Source organism: Amblyraja radiata, chromosome 30 (genome assembly GCF_010909765.2).
Source record: "Amblyraja radiata isolate CabotCenter1 chromosome 30, sAmbRad1.1.pri, whole genome shotgun sequence".
Taxonomy (NCBI): Eukaryota; Metazoa; Chordata; class Chondrichthyes; order Rajiformes; family Rajidae; genus Amblyraja; species Amblyraja radiata.
In genome coordinates this window covers 9,111,993-9,129,041 of record NC_045985.1, presented here as the reverse complement: position 1 = coordinate 9,129,041, position 17,049 = coordinate 9,111,993, and the positions used below count along the sequence as shown (strand labels likewise).

The 17,049-nt window shown below is 50.0% G+C and overlaps 1 protein-coding gene across 1 annotated transcript; it reads left to right on the top strand.

The window, feature by feature from the left end:
* Window positions 1–1,216: 1,216 nt before the first annotated feature.
* On the top strand, window positions 1,217–16,397 carry tcf19 (transcription factor 19). The gene is made up of 3 exons (XM_033047424.1): window positions 1,217–1,719; window positions 7,781–8,555; window positions 15,387–16,397. Exons 1-3 carry the CDS (start codon window positions 1,443–1,445, stop codon window positions 15,640–15,642), a joined length of 1,308 nt encoding a protein of 435 aa, XP_032903315.1. The 5' UTR covers window positions 1,217–1,442; the 3' UTR covers window positions 15,643–16,397.
* Window positions 16,398–17,049: the final 652 nt, after the last annotated feature.

The window sequence follows — 17,049 nt, the reverse complement described above, 5'->3', positions numbered from 1 at the left end:
ACGCTGGGCTCCCTCAATAGCAAGAATGTCCTTCCTCAAATTAGGGGACCAAAACTGCACACAATACTCCAGGTGTGGTCTCACTCCCCCAACATCGAGTACTATGTTTATATGTACTATGGGTCTGAAGAAGGGTTTCGGCCCGAAACGTCGCCTATTTCCTTCGCTCCATAGATGCTGCTGCACCCGCTGAGTTTCTCCAGCAATTTTGTGTACCTTCGATCTTCCAGCATCTGCAGTTCCTTCTTGAATGCTATGTTTACATATTCTGTTGGAGGAGAGAGAGGGGAGAAATAATCAAATTTGTTCCACATGTGACAGATGACAATGAAGCACTCATGAGCCTGGAGCCCTGGGCACAGCAGCTGCTGGCAGCTCTGCCTGGCGCCCATGGTCACGTCCGCCAGCATCAAAGATGGCGGCCCCCTCCCCCCGTGTGCCCCCAGGTCGCCGACCCGCATGCGCGGGGCGTGAGATCTCGCGATGCCCGCCCGCCCGCCGGCAGCCGCAGCGCGCCAATTTTCAAAGGCGATTTCCTGTAAACAGAAGGGGAAGCGCGGGCGAGCGCGGGAGTTGCTGTCGTCCAGGGGAGCGGGCGGGCGAGCGAGCGCCGTGGTCCTCCGGGTGACGGGACAATCGCCGCCTGGTCCTCCGGGTGACGGGACAATCGCCGCCTGGTCCTCCGGGTGACGGGACAATCGCCGCCGACCCCGGCTTTCCATGACGTGACACCCCCCCCCCCCCCCCACCTCCTTACCCGAACCCCACTTTCGATGACGTTCAACCTCCCGACCCCCAATTCCGATGACGTGACACCCCCCCACCCCCCATCCGAGCCCCGATTCCGATGACGTAATTGCCCCGGCCCCGAATTCGATAACGGAACCCCCCCCCCCCCTACCTCTCCGGATTTTGATGACGTAGTGTGGGGGGTCGGGTTGGAAGCGCGGGTTTCGTTGACGTGAATGACTCCAACCCCGATTTTGGTCACGTAAACCCTCCCCCTCTCCCCCCCCGGGTTTTGATGACGTAGTGTATTGGAGGGGTCGGGGAGCGCGGGTTTTGATGACGTAGTGTATCGGTGGGGTCGGGGAGCGCGGGTTTTGATGACGTGACCCTCCAGTGTCCCCCCCCCCCCGGGTTTTGGTGACGTAGTGTATCGGTGGGGTCGGGGAGCGCGGGTTTTGATGACGTAGTGTATTGGTGGGGATTGATGACGTGACCCTCCAGTGTCCCCCCCCCGGGTTTTGATGACGTAGTGTATCGGTGGGGTCGGGGAGCGCGGGTTTTGATGACGTAGTGTATTGGTGGGGGTCGGGGAGCGCGGGTTTTGATGACGTAGTGTATTGGTGGGGTCGGGGAGCGCGGGTTTTGATGACGTGAGGGCGGCCCGGCTCCCGCCCGCCCGCCAGCTGTGGGTGAGACAGACAGACAGGGCGACGATGCTGTCGGAGGTGCAGCCGTGTCTGCAGCTGCTGCGGATCGGCCCCGGGCCCCAGCCCAGCCCCGGCTCCAGCCCCAGCCCCAGCGACCTCTACACCTTCCTGCCCCGCGGCCAGCGCTGCACCTTCCGCCTGGGCCGGCAGGCCGACCTGACCGACCTGCGCCTCAGCTCGGGCCGCGCCGACCAGCTCATCTCCCGGGTACACGCTGAGCTGCAGGCCCACAGGAGCCCGGCCGGGGAATGGACCGTGTACGTCCTGGACAGGAGCACCAACGGTGAGGAGAAGGGAGGGGGAGATGGGGCAATGATATTCTTGCTTGATGCAGCACAACACAATATTGTAAATGTAATACAGAACAGGGGATACAAGTTCAGTGTAGGGAGAGGAGAGGAGGAGAGTGGAGGGGAGGGGGGGGGGGGAGAGGGGAGAGTGGGGGGGGGGGAGTCATGTCAAGTCCCAGATGGGACAATGATATTCTTGCTTTGCTGCAGTACAACAGAATGTAATACAGAACAGGGGATAACAGTTCAGCGAGTGGAGAGGGGGTGGGGGTGGGGGGGGGGGGATAGTCATGTCAAGAGTGTCCCAGACAATGAAATTATTCCTTGCTGCAGCACAACAGAATATAGTAAACAATACAGAACAGGAGATAAAAGTTCAGTGTAGGGAGAGGGGGGGTGTGGGTGGCAGATGGGACAATGATATTCTTGCTTGATGCAGCACAACACAATATTGTAAACATAATACAGAACAGGGGATAAAAGTTCAGTGAGGGGAGGTGATGGGGGGGAGAGAGTCAAGCCAAGAGTGTCCCAGACAATGATATTCTTGCTTTGCTGCAGCGCAACAGAGTATTGTAAACATAATACAGAACGGGAGATAAAAGTTCAGTGTAGAGAGAGGAGAGGAAGGGAGGGGGGAGAGTGGAGGGGGGGGGGGGGGAGATAGTCATGTCAAGAGTCCCAGATGGGACAATGATATTCTTGCTTGATGCAGCACAACACAATATAGTAAACATAATACAGAACAGGGGATAAAAGTGGAGGGAGAGGGGGGAGGGGATAGTCATGTCAAGAGTGTCCCAGACAATGACATTATTCCTTGCTGCAGCACAACAGAATATAGTAAACATAATACAGAACAGGGGATAACAGTTCAGTGTAGGGAGAGGGGGGGGAGTCATGTCAAGAGTATCCCAGATGGGACAATGACATTCTTGCTTGATGCAGCACAACAGAATATAGTAAACATAATACAGAACAGGAGATAAAAGTGTGGGGAGTGGAGGGAGGTGGTGGGGTGGGGGGAGATAGTCAAGCCAAGAGTGTCCCAGACAATGATATTCTTACTTGCTGCAGCACAACACAATATTGTAAACATAATACAGAACAGGGGATAACAGTTCTGTGAGAGGAGGGGAGGGGAGGGGGGGGGGGGGGGGGGGGGGGGGGAGAGAGAGTCAAGTCAAGAGTCCCAGATAAAACAATGACATTCTTGCTTTGCTGCCGTACAACAGAATATTGTAAACATAATACAGAACAGGAGATAAAAGTTCAGTGTAGGGAGAGAGGAGAGGGGGAGATGAGAGGGTAGAGAGGAGTAGGGAGGGGGGAGAGGGGAGTGGGGGGACGACGTCAAGTCAAGAGAGTTTTATTGTCATGTGTCCCAGATAGGACAATGAAATTCTTGCTTGCAGCAGCACAACAGAATATTGTAAACATAATACAGAACGGGAGATACAACTTCAGTGTAGGGAGAGGGGAGGAGGGGAGTGGAGAGGGGTAGAGAGGAGTAGGGAGGGGGAAGAGGAGAGGAGGGGAGGGGGGGGAAAGAGTCAAGTCGCGAGTGTTTTATTGTCATGTGTCCCAGATAGGACAATGAAATTCTTACTTGCTGCAGCACAACAGAATATGTAAACATAATACAGAACAGGAGATAACAATTCAGAGGGGGGGAGAGGAGGGGGGTGGGGGAGAGAGGAGTAGGGAGGGGGAGAGAGGAGTAGGGAGGGGGAAGAGGAGGGGGGAACATCAACTCAAGAGAGTTTTATTGTCATGTGTCCCAGATAGGACAATGAAATTCTTGCTCTGCTGCAGCACAACAGAATATAGTAAACATAGTACAGAACAGGAGATAAAAGTTCAGTGTAGGGAGAGGGGGAGATGAGAGGACAGGGGAGGGGAGGGGGGAGGAGAGAGGGAGAGTGGAGAGGAGAGGGGGGGGGGGGAAGAGTCAAGTTGAGAGTGTTTTATTGTCATGTGTCCCAGATAGGACAATGCAATTCTTACTTGCTGCAGCACAACAGAATGTGTCAACATAGTACAGAACAGGAGATAACAGTTCAGAGGGGGGAGAAGAGGAGGGAGGGCAGAGGGGGGGAGAATAGAGGGGAGAGGAGGGGGAGAGAGACGAAGGGGAGGGGAGAAAGAGTCAGGAGAGAGGAGGGGAGAGGATTGTAGGGGAGTGGAGAGAGATGGGTAGAGGAGAAGAGGGTGGTTGAGAGGAGAGGAAAGGGGATGAAGGAGAGGGGGGGGGAGAGGAGAGGGGGGCGAATTCAATGGAAAGCAGACAAATCTCTATTTAAAACGAGGGGATTCATGGGGGATAGATTTTCGTAGAAGAAGGCGAAAAGGGTAGGGAGTGATCATGAAGAAGGGTCTCAATAAACAATAGGTGCAGGAATAGGCCATTCGGCCCTTCGAGCCAACACTGCCATTCAATGTGATTATGGCTGATCATCTACAATCGGTAGCCCTGTTCCTGCCTTCTCCCCATATCCCCTGACTCCGCTATCTTTAAGAGGCCTATCTATCTAGCTCTCTCTTGAAAGTGTGGAAATCATTATATCTCACTGTGTCAACTGCCTCTGGCTGTCACTCTCATGACATTTGGCATTTGGGGTTGGGGATATATTAATGCAAGCTGCTTCCATTTGTTCATTAGAGGCCCACAATTGTAAATTGAGATGACTGCCCTGTTCCTGTAATCCCCCCCCACCCCTCCCCAGACAGATGGCCCATTAGAAGGCAGCGCCATGTGGTTTGACAAGCGTTCACATCTGTGATTTGCTCTCTAAACCAGCGCGGCATTCTGTTGTTTGTAATCCTGTTTACGCTGGGGCGCAGAGCCAGGTGCTTCTTCACTGAGAGGGGAAAGCAAAGTAGGGTCACGGATCACTAAGTCTACATTAACGGGGAACTTTCTGACTTGCACCTTCTGAGTCAATGCCAAGAAATGCAAAAACGCGCACCTACAGATTCAGAATAGGTGCAGGAGTAGGCCATTCGGCCCTTCGAGATCATGGCTCTTCACACTGTGTTTTTGATTTTCTGTTTTTGGATTGAATTCTGTTTTTAATTTGTGTCTCTGTGATAGAAACATAGAAACATAGAAATTAGGTGCAGGAGTAGGCCATTCGGCCCTTCGAGCCTGCACCGCCATTCAATATGATCATGGCCGATCATCCAACTCAGTATCCCGTACCTGCCTTCTCTCCATACCCTCTGATCCCCTTAGCCACAAGGGCCACATCTAACTCCCTCTTAAATATAGCCAATGAACTGGCCTCGACTACCCTCTGTGGCAGGGAGTTCCAGAGATTCACCACTCTCTGTGTGAAAAAAGTTCTTCTCATCTCGGTTTTAAAGGATTTCCCCCTTATCCTTAAGCTGTGACCCCTTGTCCTGGACTTCCCCAACATCGGGAGCAATCTTCCTGCATCTAGCCTGTCCAACCCCTTAAGAAGTGATGTCTTTATTACTTGTTATATTCCGATTATATGTTATTCCGATTACTATGTAAGGTGTCCTTGAGATGTCTGAAAGGCACCCATTAAATAAAATGTATTATTATTATTATTATGGCTGATCATCCCCAATCAGTACCCCCCCGTTCCTGCCTTCTCCCCATTTCCCCTCACTCCGCTATCTTTAAGTGCCCTATCTAGCTCTCTCTTGAAAGTGTCCAGAGAACCTGCCTCCACCGCCCTCTGAGGCAGATAATTCCATAGACTCACAACTCTCTGTGAGAGATGCTCTGTGTAGGAAGGAACTGCAGATGCCGGTTTAATCCGAAGGTAAACACAAAAAGCTGGAGTAATTCCACAGACTCGCACCTCTCTGGGTGAAAAAGTGTTTCCTCGTCTCCGTTCTAAATGGCTTGCCCCTCATTCTTAAACTGTGTGGTCCCTGTTTCTGGACTTCCCCCAACATCGGGAACATGTTTCCTGCCTCTAGCGTGTCCAAACCCTTAATAATCTTATATGTTTCAATAAGATACCCTCTCATCCTTCTAAACTCCAGAGTGTACAAGCCCAGCCGCTCCATTCTCTCAGCATTTGAGGAATCAATTTCTCCTCAGCCGTTATTGGGCATCCAAACCATTCTATCATCAACTAGAGAGCGGTCCTGACCTACCATCTATCTCGTTGAAGACCCACGATGGCGCAGTGGTACAGTGCTTTCTTACAGCGCCAGCAATCTGAGTTTGATCCTGATTTATGGGTGCTGTCTGTTTGGAGTTTGCACGTTCTCCCCATTACCTGTGCAGCTTTTCTCCGGGACTCCAGTTTCCTCTCACACTCTAAAGACGTCCAGGTTATAGGTTATTTGGCTTGATAATAGACAATAGGTGCAGGAGTAGGCCATTCGGCCCTTCGAGCCAGCACCGCCATTCAATGTGATCATGGTTCCCCAATCAGTACCCCGTTCCTGCCTTCTCCCCATATCCCCTGACTCCGCTTTTTTTAAAGAGCCCTATCTAGCTCTCTCTTGAAAGCATCCAGAGAACACCACTCCACCGCCCTCTGAGGCAGAGAATTCCACAGACTCACCACTCTGTGAAACATAGACAATAGGTGCAGGAGGAGGCCATTCGGTCCTTCGAGCCAGCACCGCCATTCATTGGTATCGTGGCTGATCGTCCCCTATCAATAACCCGTGCCTGCCTTCTCCCCATATCCCTAGACTCCAATAGCCCCTAGAGCTCTATCTAACTCTCTTAAATCCATCCAGTGATTTGGCCTCCACTGCCCTCTGTGACAGGGAATTCCATAAATTCACAACTCTCTGGGTGAAAACGTTTTTTTCTCACCCCAGTCTTAAATGGCCGCCCCTTTATTCTAAGACTGGTTCTGGACTCGCCCAACATTGGGAAAATGTTTCCTGCATCTAGCTTGTCCAGTCCTTTTATAATTTTATATGTTTTACCCCTCATCCTTCTAAACTCCAGTGAATAAAAGCCTAGTCTTTTCAATCTTGAGAAAAAGTGTTTCCTCGTCTCCGTTCTAAATGGCTTCCTCCTTATTCTTATGTGGTTGGAATTTGTCCCTGGTGCGTGTGGGATAATGTTAGTGCACGGGGATCGCTGGTCAGTTTCCTAGCCCGTTTCCACTCCGTATCTCCAAATGAAACTAAACTAATTAGACATTACTGGACTTTATCCTGCACTAAACATTATTCCCTTTATCCTGTTTAAGAAAGAACTGCAGGTGTTGGAAAAATCGAAGGTCAACAAAAATGCTGGTGAAACTCAGCGGGTTAGTTTCTCGAGCATTTTTGTCTATCTTCCCTTTATCCTGAATCTGTACAGTGTTGTCTGCTTGATTGGAATGACGTATAGTCTTCCTACCGATTGGATAGCACGTCATTATTGGATAGCTATTCACTGTACCTCTGGAGCGAAGGAAATAGACAACTTTTTGGGCCGAGACCCTTCTTCGACCCGAAACGTTGCCTATGTCCTTCGCTCCGTAGATGCTGCCTCACCCGCTGAGTTTCTCCAGTATTTTTGTCTACCTTCGATTTTCCACATCTGCAGTTCCTTCTTAAACTGTATAAGATTGTTAAGGGCTTGGACAGGCTAGAGGCAGGAAACATGTTCCCGATGTTGGGGGAGTCCAGAACCAGGGGCCACAGTTTAAAAATAAGGAGTACGCCATTCAGAACTGAGACGAGGAAAGACTTTTTCTCACAGAGAGTGGTGAGTCTGTGGAATTCTCTGCCTCAGAGGGAGGTGGAGGCAGGTTCTCTGGATGTTTTCAAGAGAGAGCTAGATAGGGCTCTTAAAGATAGCGGAGTCAGGGGATATGGGGAGAAGGCAGGAACGGGGTACTGATTGGGGATGATCAGCCATGATCACAATGAATGGCGGTGCTGGCTCGAAGGGCCGAATGGCCTACTCCTGCGTCTATTGTCTATTATCACAAAAAAGCTATTTACTGTACCTCGGGACTTGTGACAATAGACTGATCGAAATGTTTGCAAGCTGATTATCATCTTACTTCATCGAAAATGGATTATTCTTATGGCTGTGTGTGTGTGTATGTGTCTCTCCAGGTACTTTTGTGAATGATGTCCGCATACCCAAAGGCCAAAGGACGGAGATGGCGGATGGAGACACGGTGACCTTCGGCCACCCGGATGCGGTGAACATCCCGGAGGGTTGTGTGGCAAGTCAGCAGGACTCCGAGTTTTACTTCCTGTTCCAAAAGGTCCGGGTGCGTCCGGCGGACTTTGACGCCATAACGCTCCCGAAGGTCCAGGAGCAGAGCGGATTCCGGCCCGTCCGTTCCACGGACAAGTGCATCTCTCCGCAGGGCGCCAGGATCCGCAGCTTCACCGAGGCGCCGGCGGCTTCGCGGGCCACGCTGATCCTCAACTCCATCGGTAGCATCAGCACGCTGAAGTCGCAGCTGCCCCCCTTCCAGTCCGAGTGGGGGGGCGGAGACGCGGGGGGGATCCCGGGCAAGTTCCGACGCTTCTCCCTGGACGGACGCCGCCCGAGCGACTCCGCGGCTGCTCCTGCCGCCGTCCCTGGCCCGACGCGGCCGGCAGCCAAACACCGGCGGAAGACGGTCCACACTGTCCTCCCCGACATCGAGCTGGAGGAGGAGATACAGCGGTTTTCGGTGGAGGTTCAGCAAAGCGCCACCAGCCGCCGGCACTGTAAGTCCGAGTCTGACGTCGACCCTGATCTCCTACGGCAATTGACTCTGGGCGTTCGGGCACTGACGCCGCCCGGTCCAAAGCCAACGGTCAAGAAGCACAAACAGGAGCACAGTGCTCATATTCTCCGAAGCCCAACGGATAATGCCCACCTCACCCCCACTGGGTAAGTCATATGAAGAAAGACTGGATAGACTCGGCTTGTACACGCTAGAATTCAGAAGATTGAGGGGGGATCTTATAGAAACTGGCAAAATTCTTAAGGGGTTGGACAGGCTAGATGCAGGAAGATTGTTCCCGATGTTGGGGAAGTCCAGAACAAGGGGTCATAGTTTAAGGATAAGGGGGAAATATTTTTGGACCGAGATGAGAAAAACATTTTTCACACAGAATCTGGAATTCTCTGCCACAGAAGGTAGTTGAGGCCAGTTCATTGGCTATATTTAAGAGGGAGTTAGATGTGGCCCTTGTGGCTAAAGGGATCAGGGGGTATGGAGAGAAGGCAGGGATGGGATATTGAGTTGGATGATCAGCCATGATCATATTGAATGGCGGTGCAGGCTCGAAGGGCAGAATGGCCTACTCCTGCACCTATTTTCTATGTTTCTGTTTCTATTCATTTATGATCATAAGTCATAGGAGCGGAATTAGGCCATACGGCCCATCAAGCCTTCTCCGCCATTCATTCGTGGCTGATCTACCTCTCCCTCCCAACACCATTCTCCTGCCTTCTCCGCATAACCCCTGACACCCGTACTAATCAAGAATCCATCTGTCTCGCGTGTCTCTGCCTTAAAAATATCCATCGACTTGGCCTCCACAGCCTTCTGCCCATTCGGCCCACTGAGTTTACTCTGCCATTCACTCATGGCAGATCTTTCTTTCCCTCTCAGCTCCATTCTCCTCCCTTTGCCCTGTAACCTTCGACACTCTTACCAATTACCAATCAAGTATACACTGGAATTTAGAAGGATGAGAGGGTATCTTATTAAAACATGTAAGATTATTTAGGGTTTGGACACGCTCGAGGCATGAAACGTGTTCCCGATGTTGGGGGAGCCCAGAACCAGGGGCCACACACAGTTTAAGAATAAGGGGTAAGCCATTTAACCATATAACCATATAACAATTACAGCATGGAAACAGGCCATCTCGACCCTTCTAGTCCGTGCCGAACACGTATTCTCCCCTAGTCCCATATACCTGCGCGCAGACCATAACCCTCCATTCCTTTCCCGTCCATATAACTATCCAATTTATTTTTAAATGATAAAAATGAACCTGCCTCCACCACCTTCACTGGAAGCTCATTCCACACAGCCACCACTCTCTGAGTAAAGAAGTTCCCCCTCATGTTACCCCTAAACTTCTGTCCCTTAATTCTCAAGTCATGTCCCCTTGTTTGAATCTTCCCTACTCTCAGTGGGAAAAGCTTATCCACGTCAACTCTGTCTATCCCTCTCATCATTTTAAAGACCTCTATCAAGTCCCCCCTTAACCTTCTGCGCTCCAAAGAATAAAGCCCTAACTTGTTCAACCTTTCTCTGTAACTTAGTTGCTGAAGCCCAGGCAACATTCTAGTAAATCTTCTCTGTACTCTCTCTATTTTGTTGACGTCCTTCCTATAATTAGGCGACCAAAATTGTACACCATACTCCAGAATTGGCCTCACCAATGCCTTGTACAATTTTAACATTACATCCCAACTTCTATACTCATTTAGAACGGCGATGAGGAAAAGCTTTTTCACACAGAGTTGTGAGCCAGTGTAATTCTCTGCCTCAGAGGGCGGTGGAGGCCGGTTCTCTGGATACTTTCAAAAGAGAGTTAGATAGAGCTCTTACACTGAAGGACACACTGATCTGTTCTGTATTCATGCCTACTGTGTTCTGGTATGCTGAAGCAAAGCAAGAATTTCATTGTCCTATCAGGGACACATGACATTAAACTCTTGAACTCCTGAACTTAAAGATAGCGGTGGAGGCCGGTTCTCTGGATACTTTCAAGAGAGAGCTAGATAGGGCTCGTAAAGATAGCGGAGTCAGGGGATATGGGGAGAAGGCAGGAACGGGGTACTGATTGTGGATGATCTGCCATGGTCACGGTGAATGTCTCATGACAATAGGTGCAGGAATAGGCCATTAGCCCCCCCCCCTCCCCCGAGCCAGCACCGTCATTCAATGTGATCATGGCTGATCATCCCCAATCGGTACCCCGTTCCTGCCTTCTCCCCATATCCCCTGACTCTGCTATCTTTAAGAGCCCATATCTAGCTCTCCCTTGAAAGGATCGAAGGCCTACTCCTGCACCTATTGCCTATAAGAATGCTAATCATCTCTGCCCCCAGGTTTCAGAATTCCCTATCTTGGGGAGCAAAGAGACTGAGCATCCAACATATTTCTGCCACCCTTGATTTCATTATATACGCCTCGGGTCACACCTCAGCATTCTTTGCTCCAGAAAAAAAAAATGGGTTCAAATGATTCAATTTAGATCAATGTTGCATGTGGATGAAAAGTGTAATAATAAACCTCATGTTTTCTCGAGTAATACTGCACTTTGCAGATTGCACATTTGTGTAGGAAGGAACTGCAGGCGCGCATTGCCAGGTATCAGAGGTTTTGGGGAGAAGGCAGGAGAATCGGGTTGAGAGGGAGAGATGAATTAGCCATGATAGGCCATTCGGACCATCAAGTCTAATTCTACTCCTGTTCGTTATGACCTTCTGCTGGTTTGCACCGAAGATAGGCACGAAATGCTGGAGTAATTGCGGGACAAGCAGCCTCTTTGCAGAGAAGTCACTCCCCCCCCCCCCCCAGCCATCTATGAATCTTTCTACGTTTCCTTAATCGTCATCTGCTTTGATCAGTCGTTTTCACACCTGACCCTTCCATATCTCCAGTTTCCCTCTCCCCTGACTCAGTTTGAAGAAGGGTCTCGACCCGAAACGTCAACCATTCCTTCTCTGCGGAGATGCTGCCTGACCCGCTGAGTCACTCCAGCTGTTTGTGTCTATGCTTAAGTCAATAGACAATGGGTGCAGGAGTAGGCCATTCGGGCCTTCGAGCCAGCACCGCCATTCAATGTGATCTTGGCTGATAATCCCCAATCAGTACCCCGTTCCTGCCTTCTCCCCATATCCCCTATCCCCTATCTTTACGAGCTCTATCGAGCTCTCTTGAAAGTATCCAGAGAACCGGCCTCCACCGCCCTCTGAGGCAGAGCATTCCACAGACTCACAACTCCCTGTGTGAAAAAGTGTTTCCTCGTCTCCGTTCAAAATGGCTTGCCCCTTATCCTTAAACTGTGGCCCCTGGTTCTGGACTCCCCCAACATCGGGATCATGTTTCCCGCCTCCAGCATGTCCAAAACCTCACTGATCTTATATGTTTCAATAAGATGCCCTCTCATCCTTCTAAACTCCAGAGTATACAAGCCCAGCCGCTCCATTCTCTCAGCATATGACAGTCCCGCCATCCCGGGAATTAACCTGGTGAACCTACACTGCACTCCCTCAATAGCAAGAATGTCCTTCTATCAAATTAGGGGACCAAAACTGCACACAATACTCTAGGTGTGGTCTCACAAGGGCCCTCTATAAACTGCAGAAGGACCTCTTTGCTCCCATACTCAACTCCTCCCGTTATGAAGGCCAACATGCCATTCGCTTTCTTCACTGCCACCTGCACTCCATTCGTTTGCAATGGAAATATTGGATGGAAACTCAGGTTTGTCCTGGTAACTCGTATTTCACTCTACCTTAACTGGTACATGTGACAAACTGACCTTGATACCTTGTGTTCAAAAAGGAACTGCAGATGCTGGAAGATCGAAGGTACACAAAATTGCTGGGGAAACTCAGCGGGTGCAGCAGCATCTATGGAGACCTTGATACCTTGTTTTGTCGCGTTGCATGCTGATTACGTGTGTTGCCAGAACTCTTCTCCCCTGGTTCTCCTCCATTGCCAGAGTGCAGCCATAGGCTTTACTTGGGTAGCTTATTGCCCAATGGTACAAACCAGGGATGGGAAACCGTTTCATGTTGGAATGCCGCATTAAGTTAGCTGTAATCTAATATGGTCGCATCCAAGAAACATCAATTAGATATACCTCAAAATGTACATTAATTTGTAAAAATCCAACTGCTATGTACTAACTTCAAGAAAATGAAAAAAGTTTGTTCATTCTAAAGTTAACTAACCTTTTAATCAAAGATTCTATAGTGGAGCAAGATAGACCACTCCTTCTAAATGCAATGGGCTGACGTGTAGTACGCAACGGAGCGGAATGTGGGCCTTTTTTTCATCCATTTCAGTAACCCGACCCGACACGCAGTGTAATCAACGTTGCGGGGGTACAGTTTGTGTTAATAAATTTTAATTCTGAAAATGAGGAGATTTTTCCCAAATTACTTTTATTTTTACGAGGATGTTTCCGTAACCGGCTTCCGTCTCCGCACTAGTATCCTATGGGATCTTTGGTGCGGAGACGGAAGCCGGTTACGGAAATGGGGCCGAAAATTACCCATGAATCTGCCCATGACCGTACTACGTCTTTTTCGTCGAGTGATCTATCTTGCTGGCTATAGGATCTTTGCTTTTAATGACTTTGTTGTGACTGCTTTTGACAGATAGCACAATGGGCTAAGTGTTCGGCTGGCGACCGGAAGGTAGCCGGTTCGAATCCCGCTTGGAGTGCATACTGTCGTTGTGTCCTTGGGCAAGACACTTCACCCACCTTTGCCTGTGTGTGAATGTGTGTGAGTGATTGGTGGTGGTCGGAGGGGCCGTAGGCGCAGAATGGCAGCCACGCTTCCGTCAGTCTGCCCCAGGGCAGCTGTGGCTACAGAAGTAGCTTACCACCACCGAGTGTGACTGAGGAGTGAATGAATAATGCGATGTAAAGCGCCTTGAGTATTAGAAAGGCGCTATATAAATCCCATCCATTATTATTATTAGAGTCGCATTAGAACTAAATCACGAGCATAACAAGTGTTAAAATAGCCCTCATGACTTACTAATGTTTTAATTGTGGCCGTCAGTCGGGGAGGATTATTTTGTTGGATCTTCTTTTACTCTGGTATTTTAAATACGTTCATTTTAAGATTAAAATAAAAAAAACAAAAGACGAACAAAGACATTAATAAAAATAAAAGGATTTGTTCTACAAAATTCGGATTCATTCAAAAGGCCTAGAAGGCCGCATATGGGCTTAAGGCCACAGGTTCCCCACCCCTGATACAAATATTCAATTCTCCATTTTAGTTCCCAGTTTTTCACGAATTAAGAGGGAAATTAGCTATTTGCAAGCATATGGGCAACACTTAGTTATCCAATGTGAAAAAATAAAAAGAACTGCAGATGCTAGTTTATGTCGAAGATCGACAAAATGCAGGAGTAACTCAGCGGGACAGGCAGCATCCGACAGGCAGACAGACCAGTCTGAAGAAGGGGCTTGATGCAAAAAAGGTCACCCATTCCTTCTGTCCAGAGATGCCGCCTGTCCCGCTGAGTTACTCCAGCATTTTGTGTCAGTCTGCCTGTGTGATCTGCACCTGCAGTTCCTTGCTTCTACATTCCTTCCCTTTTGCTGGGTTGGCTTTTGGAAAAGTCCGTTACCTGTGGTGAGTAAAGGAGTTTGGAAGGTTGCATGTAAAAGATTGCTGTGTGACAAAGAAGCAAATGCTGGAATAATCAAAGGTAGACATAAATGGTGGAGAAACTCAGCGGGTGAGGCAGCATCTACGGAGTGAAGGAGTAGGTGACGTATCGGGTCGAGACCCTTCTTCAGACTGATTCAGGGGAGGGGGCGGGACAGAGATAGAATGTAGTCGGAGACAGTAAGACTAGTGGGAGAACTGGGAAGGGGGAGGGGATGTAGGGAGAGAGGGAAAGCAAGCACTACCTGAATTTAGAGAAGTCAATGTTCATACCGCTGGGGTGTAAACTACCCAAGCGATATATGAGGTGCTGCTCCTCCAATTTGCGGTGGGACTCACTCTGGCCATGGAGGAGGCCCAGGACAGAAAGGTCGGATTCGGAATGGGAGGGGGAGTTGAAGTGCTGGGCCACCGGGAGATCAGGTTGGTTAAGGCGAACTGAGCGGAGGTGTTGGGCAAAACGATCGCCAAGCCTACGCTTGGTCTCACCGATGTAGAGCAGCCGACACCTAGAGCAGCGGATGCAATAGATGTGAAATTGGGGTACTGATTGGGGATGATCAGCCATGATCACATTGAATGGCGGTGCTGGCTCGAAAGGCCGAATGGACCACTACTGCACCTATTGTCTGATCTCCATCGTTCTCAGTCAGTGCATTTCAGGTCACAACAAATTGAAACATATAAGATTGTTAAGGGCTTGGACACACTCGAGGCAGGAAACATGTTCCCGATGTTGGGGGAGTCCAGAACCAGGGGCCACAGTTTAAGAATAAGGAGTAAGCCATGTAGAACGGAGACGAGGAAACACTTTTTCTCATAGAGAGTGGTGAGTGTGGAATTCTCTGCCTCAGAGGGCGGTGGAGGCAGGTTCTCTAGATGCTTTCAAGAGAGAGCTAGATAGGGCTCTTAAAGATAGCGGAGTCAGGGAATATGGGGAGAAGGCAGGAACGGGTTACTGATTGAGGATGATCAGCCATGATCACATTGAATGGCGGTGCTGGCTCGAAGGGCCAAATGGCCTACTCCTGGACCTATTGTCTAAATCATTTAATAAAAAAAACTATTCTCCCTGTTTTGTTTTTTCTAGTATATTCAACTCCGTTTCCTGCAACTATCGACATTAGCGCAATCTTTACAAATGTTTTAGACAATATTCAATAGGTGCAATTCGGCCCTTCGAGAATTGTTTTTTTTAAAAATGATTTAGACAATAGGTCCAGGAGTAGGCCATTTGGCCCTTCGAGCCAGCACCTCCATTCACTGTGATCATGGCTGATCATCGCTGCTCGGCAACGAGGAGGGTTTGTTGACTCTCGTGGGCTTTTTGTCTTTCAGGAAGAAGCGGGGGCGACCACGGAAGCACCCTTTGGGCAGCGTTCCCCTTGGCTCCAAGGTGACTTGTCAGGTCTTCAGCCGCACGCTGTACTCTGCCGAGCAGTGTGCAGCCGAGCAGTGCCAGCTGCCGCAGGAGGACACCCTGGAGTGGGTGCAATGTGATGACTGTGACGCTTGGTATCACACGGAGTGTGTCGGCTGCAACTACACTGCCATGAAGGAGTCATCGGCGGAGTTCCACTGTGGCTGCACGTAATGGCCACCTGGCGTGCGCCAAAAGACAAAATATCCCCCCCACCCACCGCCCGCCCGCCGCCTTCCAGTCGGGCTTTACCTTCAAGCTCTGTCAGCTTGAGTGAAAACGCCAGTGATCTTAAAAGTCCCTTTATCCATCATTTCCTTCCAGCGAACTCCACACTTTAAAAGGGCCGTTGCGTTTAAACTGGGGACGTGCTGGCCACATGGCGGCCACTGACAAGCGGAACCCCGACGAGCGAATTGAAACAAAAAGGCACCAAGTGCTGGAATAACTCGGCTGGGTCGGGCGGCATCCCCGGAGAACGTGGGCGGACTGGTGCTTTTTTGAGTCGAACCTTCCTGGAACTGAAATGTTGCAATTTTAGTTGGTTTTCTCCAAAGGGGGACTCTACTACATTTGCCTCTGTGGTTGTATCCACCCAGACGAAGCCTGTATGGCAACCCTCAGACATCATCAGCATGGTCTTCAAACTTTGAAAAATGCCTGTGAAGATCTGAGGAATTTAATTTCTTTGGCTGAATCGGGCTGGATCAAATTGCCCGCAACTTTCTTTCTTCCATTTACAGAAACTATTTTCATGCCACGAGATTGACGTTCTGAACACATCTTTAAACAGAAAGAGGGAGCAGGCGTTACTTTTGCTGAATTCGGGGCATTATGGACTAAAGGGCCTGTCCCACTTGGCTGTCTTTCGCGCGCCATTTAAGCGACCTGCTAGCGTGTGGGTAGTGCGGTGGCGGGCGCATGGAGTGGTGTGGAGTGGCGTGGAGGAGTGTGTACTTCGTCCTGCACTAAATCTTCGCGCGCCACCAGCCTGTCGCATAACTGACGGCCAAAGTGGGTGAGGCCCAAGACCCTGGCGCGACGCAACGTCTCACCTCCAACAGCAGCAGAAGCAGGCATACGATCGCCAAGCTCGGCCTGGGGCTCACGGCCGTTGCGGATCCGGATCAGCTCCTACTCCCAGAGCGGGGCAAAGAAAATTGAAAATAGACACAAAATGCAGGAGTAAATCAGCGGGACCGGCAGCATCTCTGGAGAGAAGCAATGGGTGACCTTTCGGGTCAAGCCCCTTCTTTCCGACTGAAGAAGAGTCTCAACCCGAAACATCATCCATTCCTTCTCTCCAGAGATGTTGCCGGTCCCGCTGAGTTACTCCTGCATTTTGTGTCTATCTTCAAATGACGTCATGCGCTCCAGACGGCTGTGCGGACGCATGATGATGCGCGCGACTCTCGCGGGACCGTCTCACTACCGGCCTGTCGCGTAAATGACGGCCCAAGTGGGACAGCCCCTTAATTGTTTCCTTAAAGGGACAGAACCATGGATGTTGCATTAATCTGGCTGCAATCTGACAATTTAGCTAATAGTCTTTGCTATACATATATGTCTTCATAGGTGACA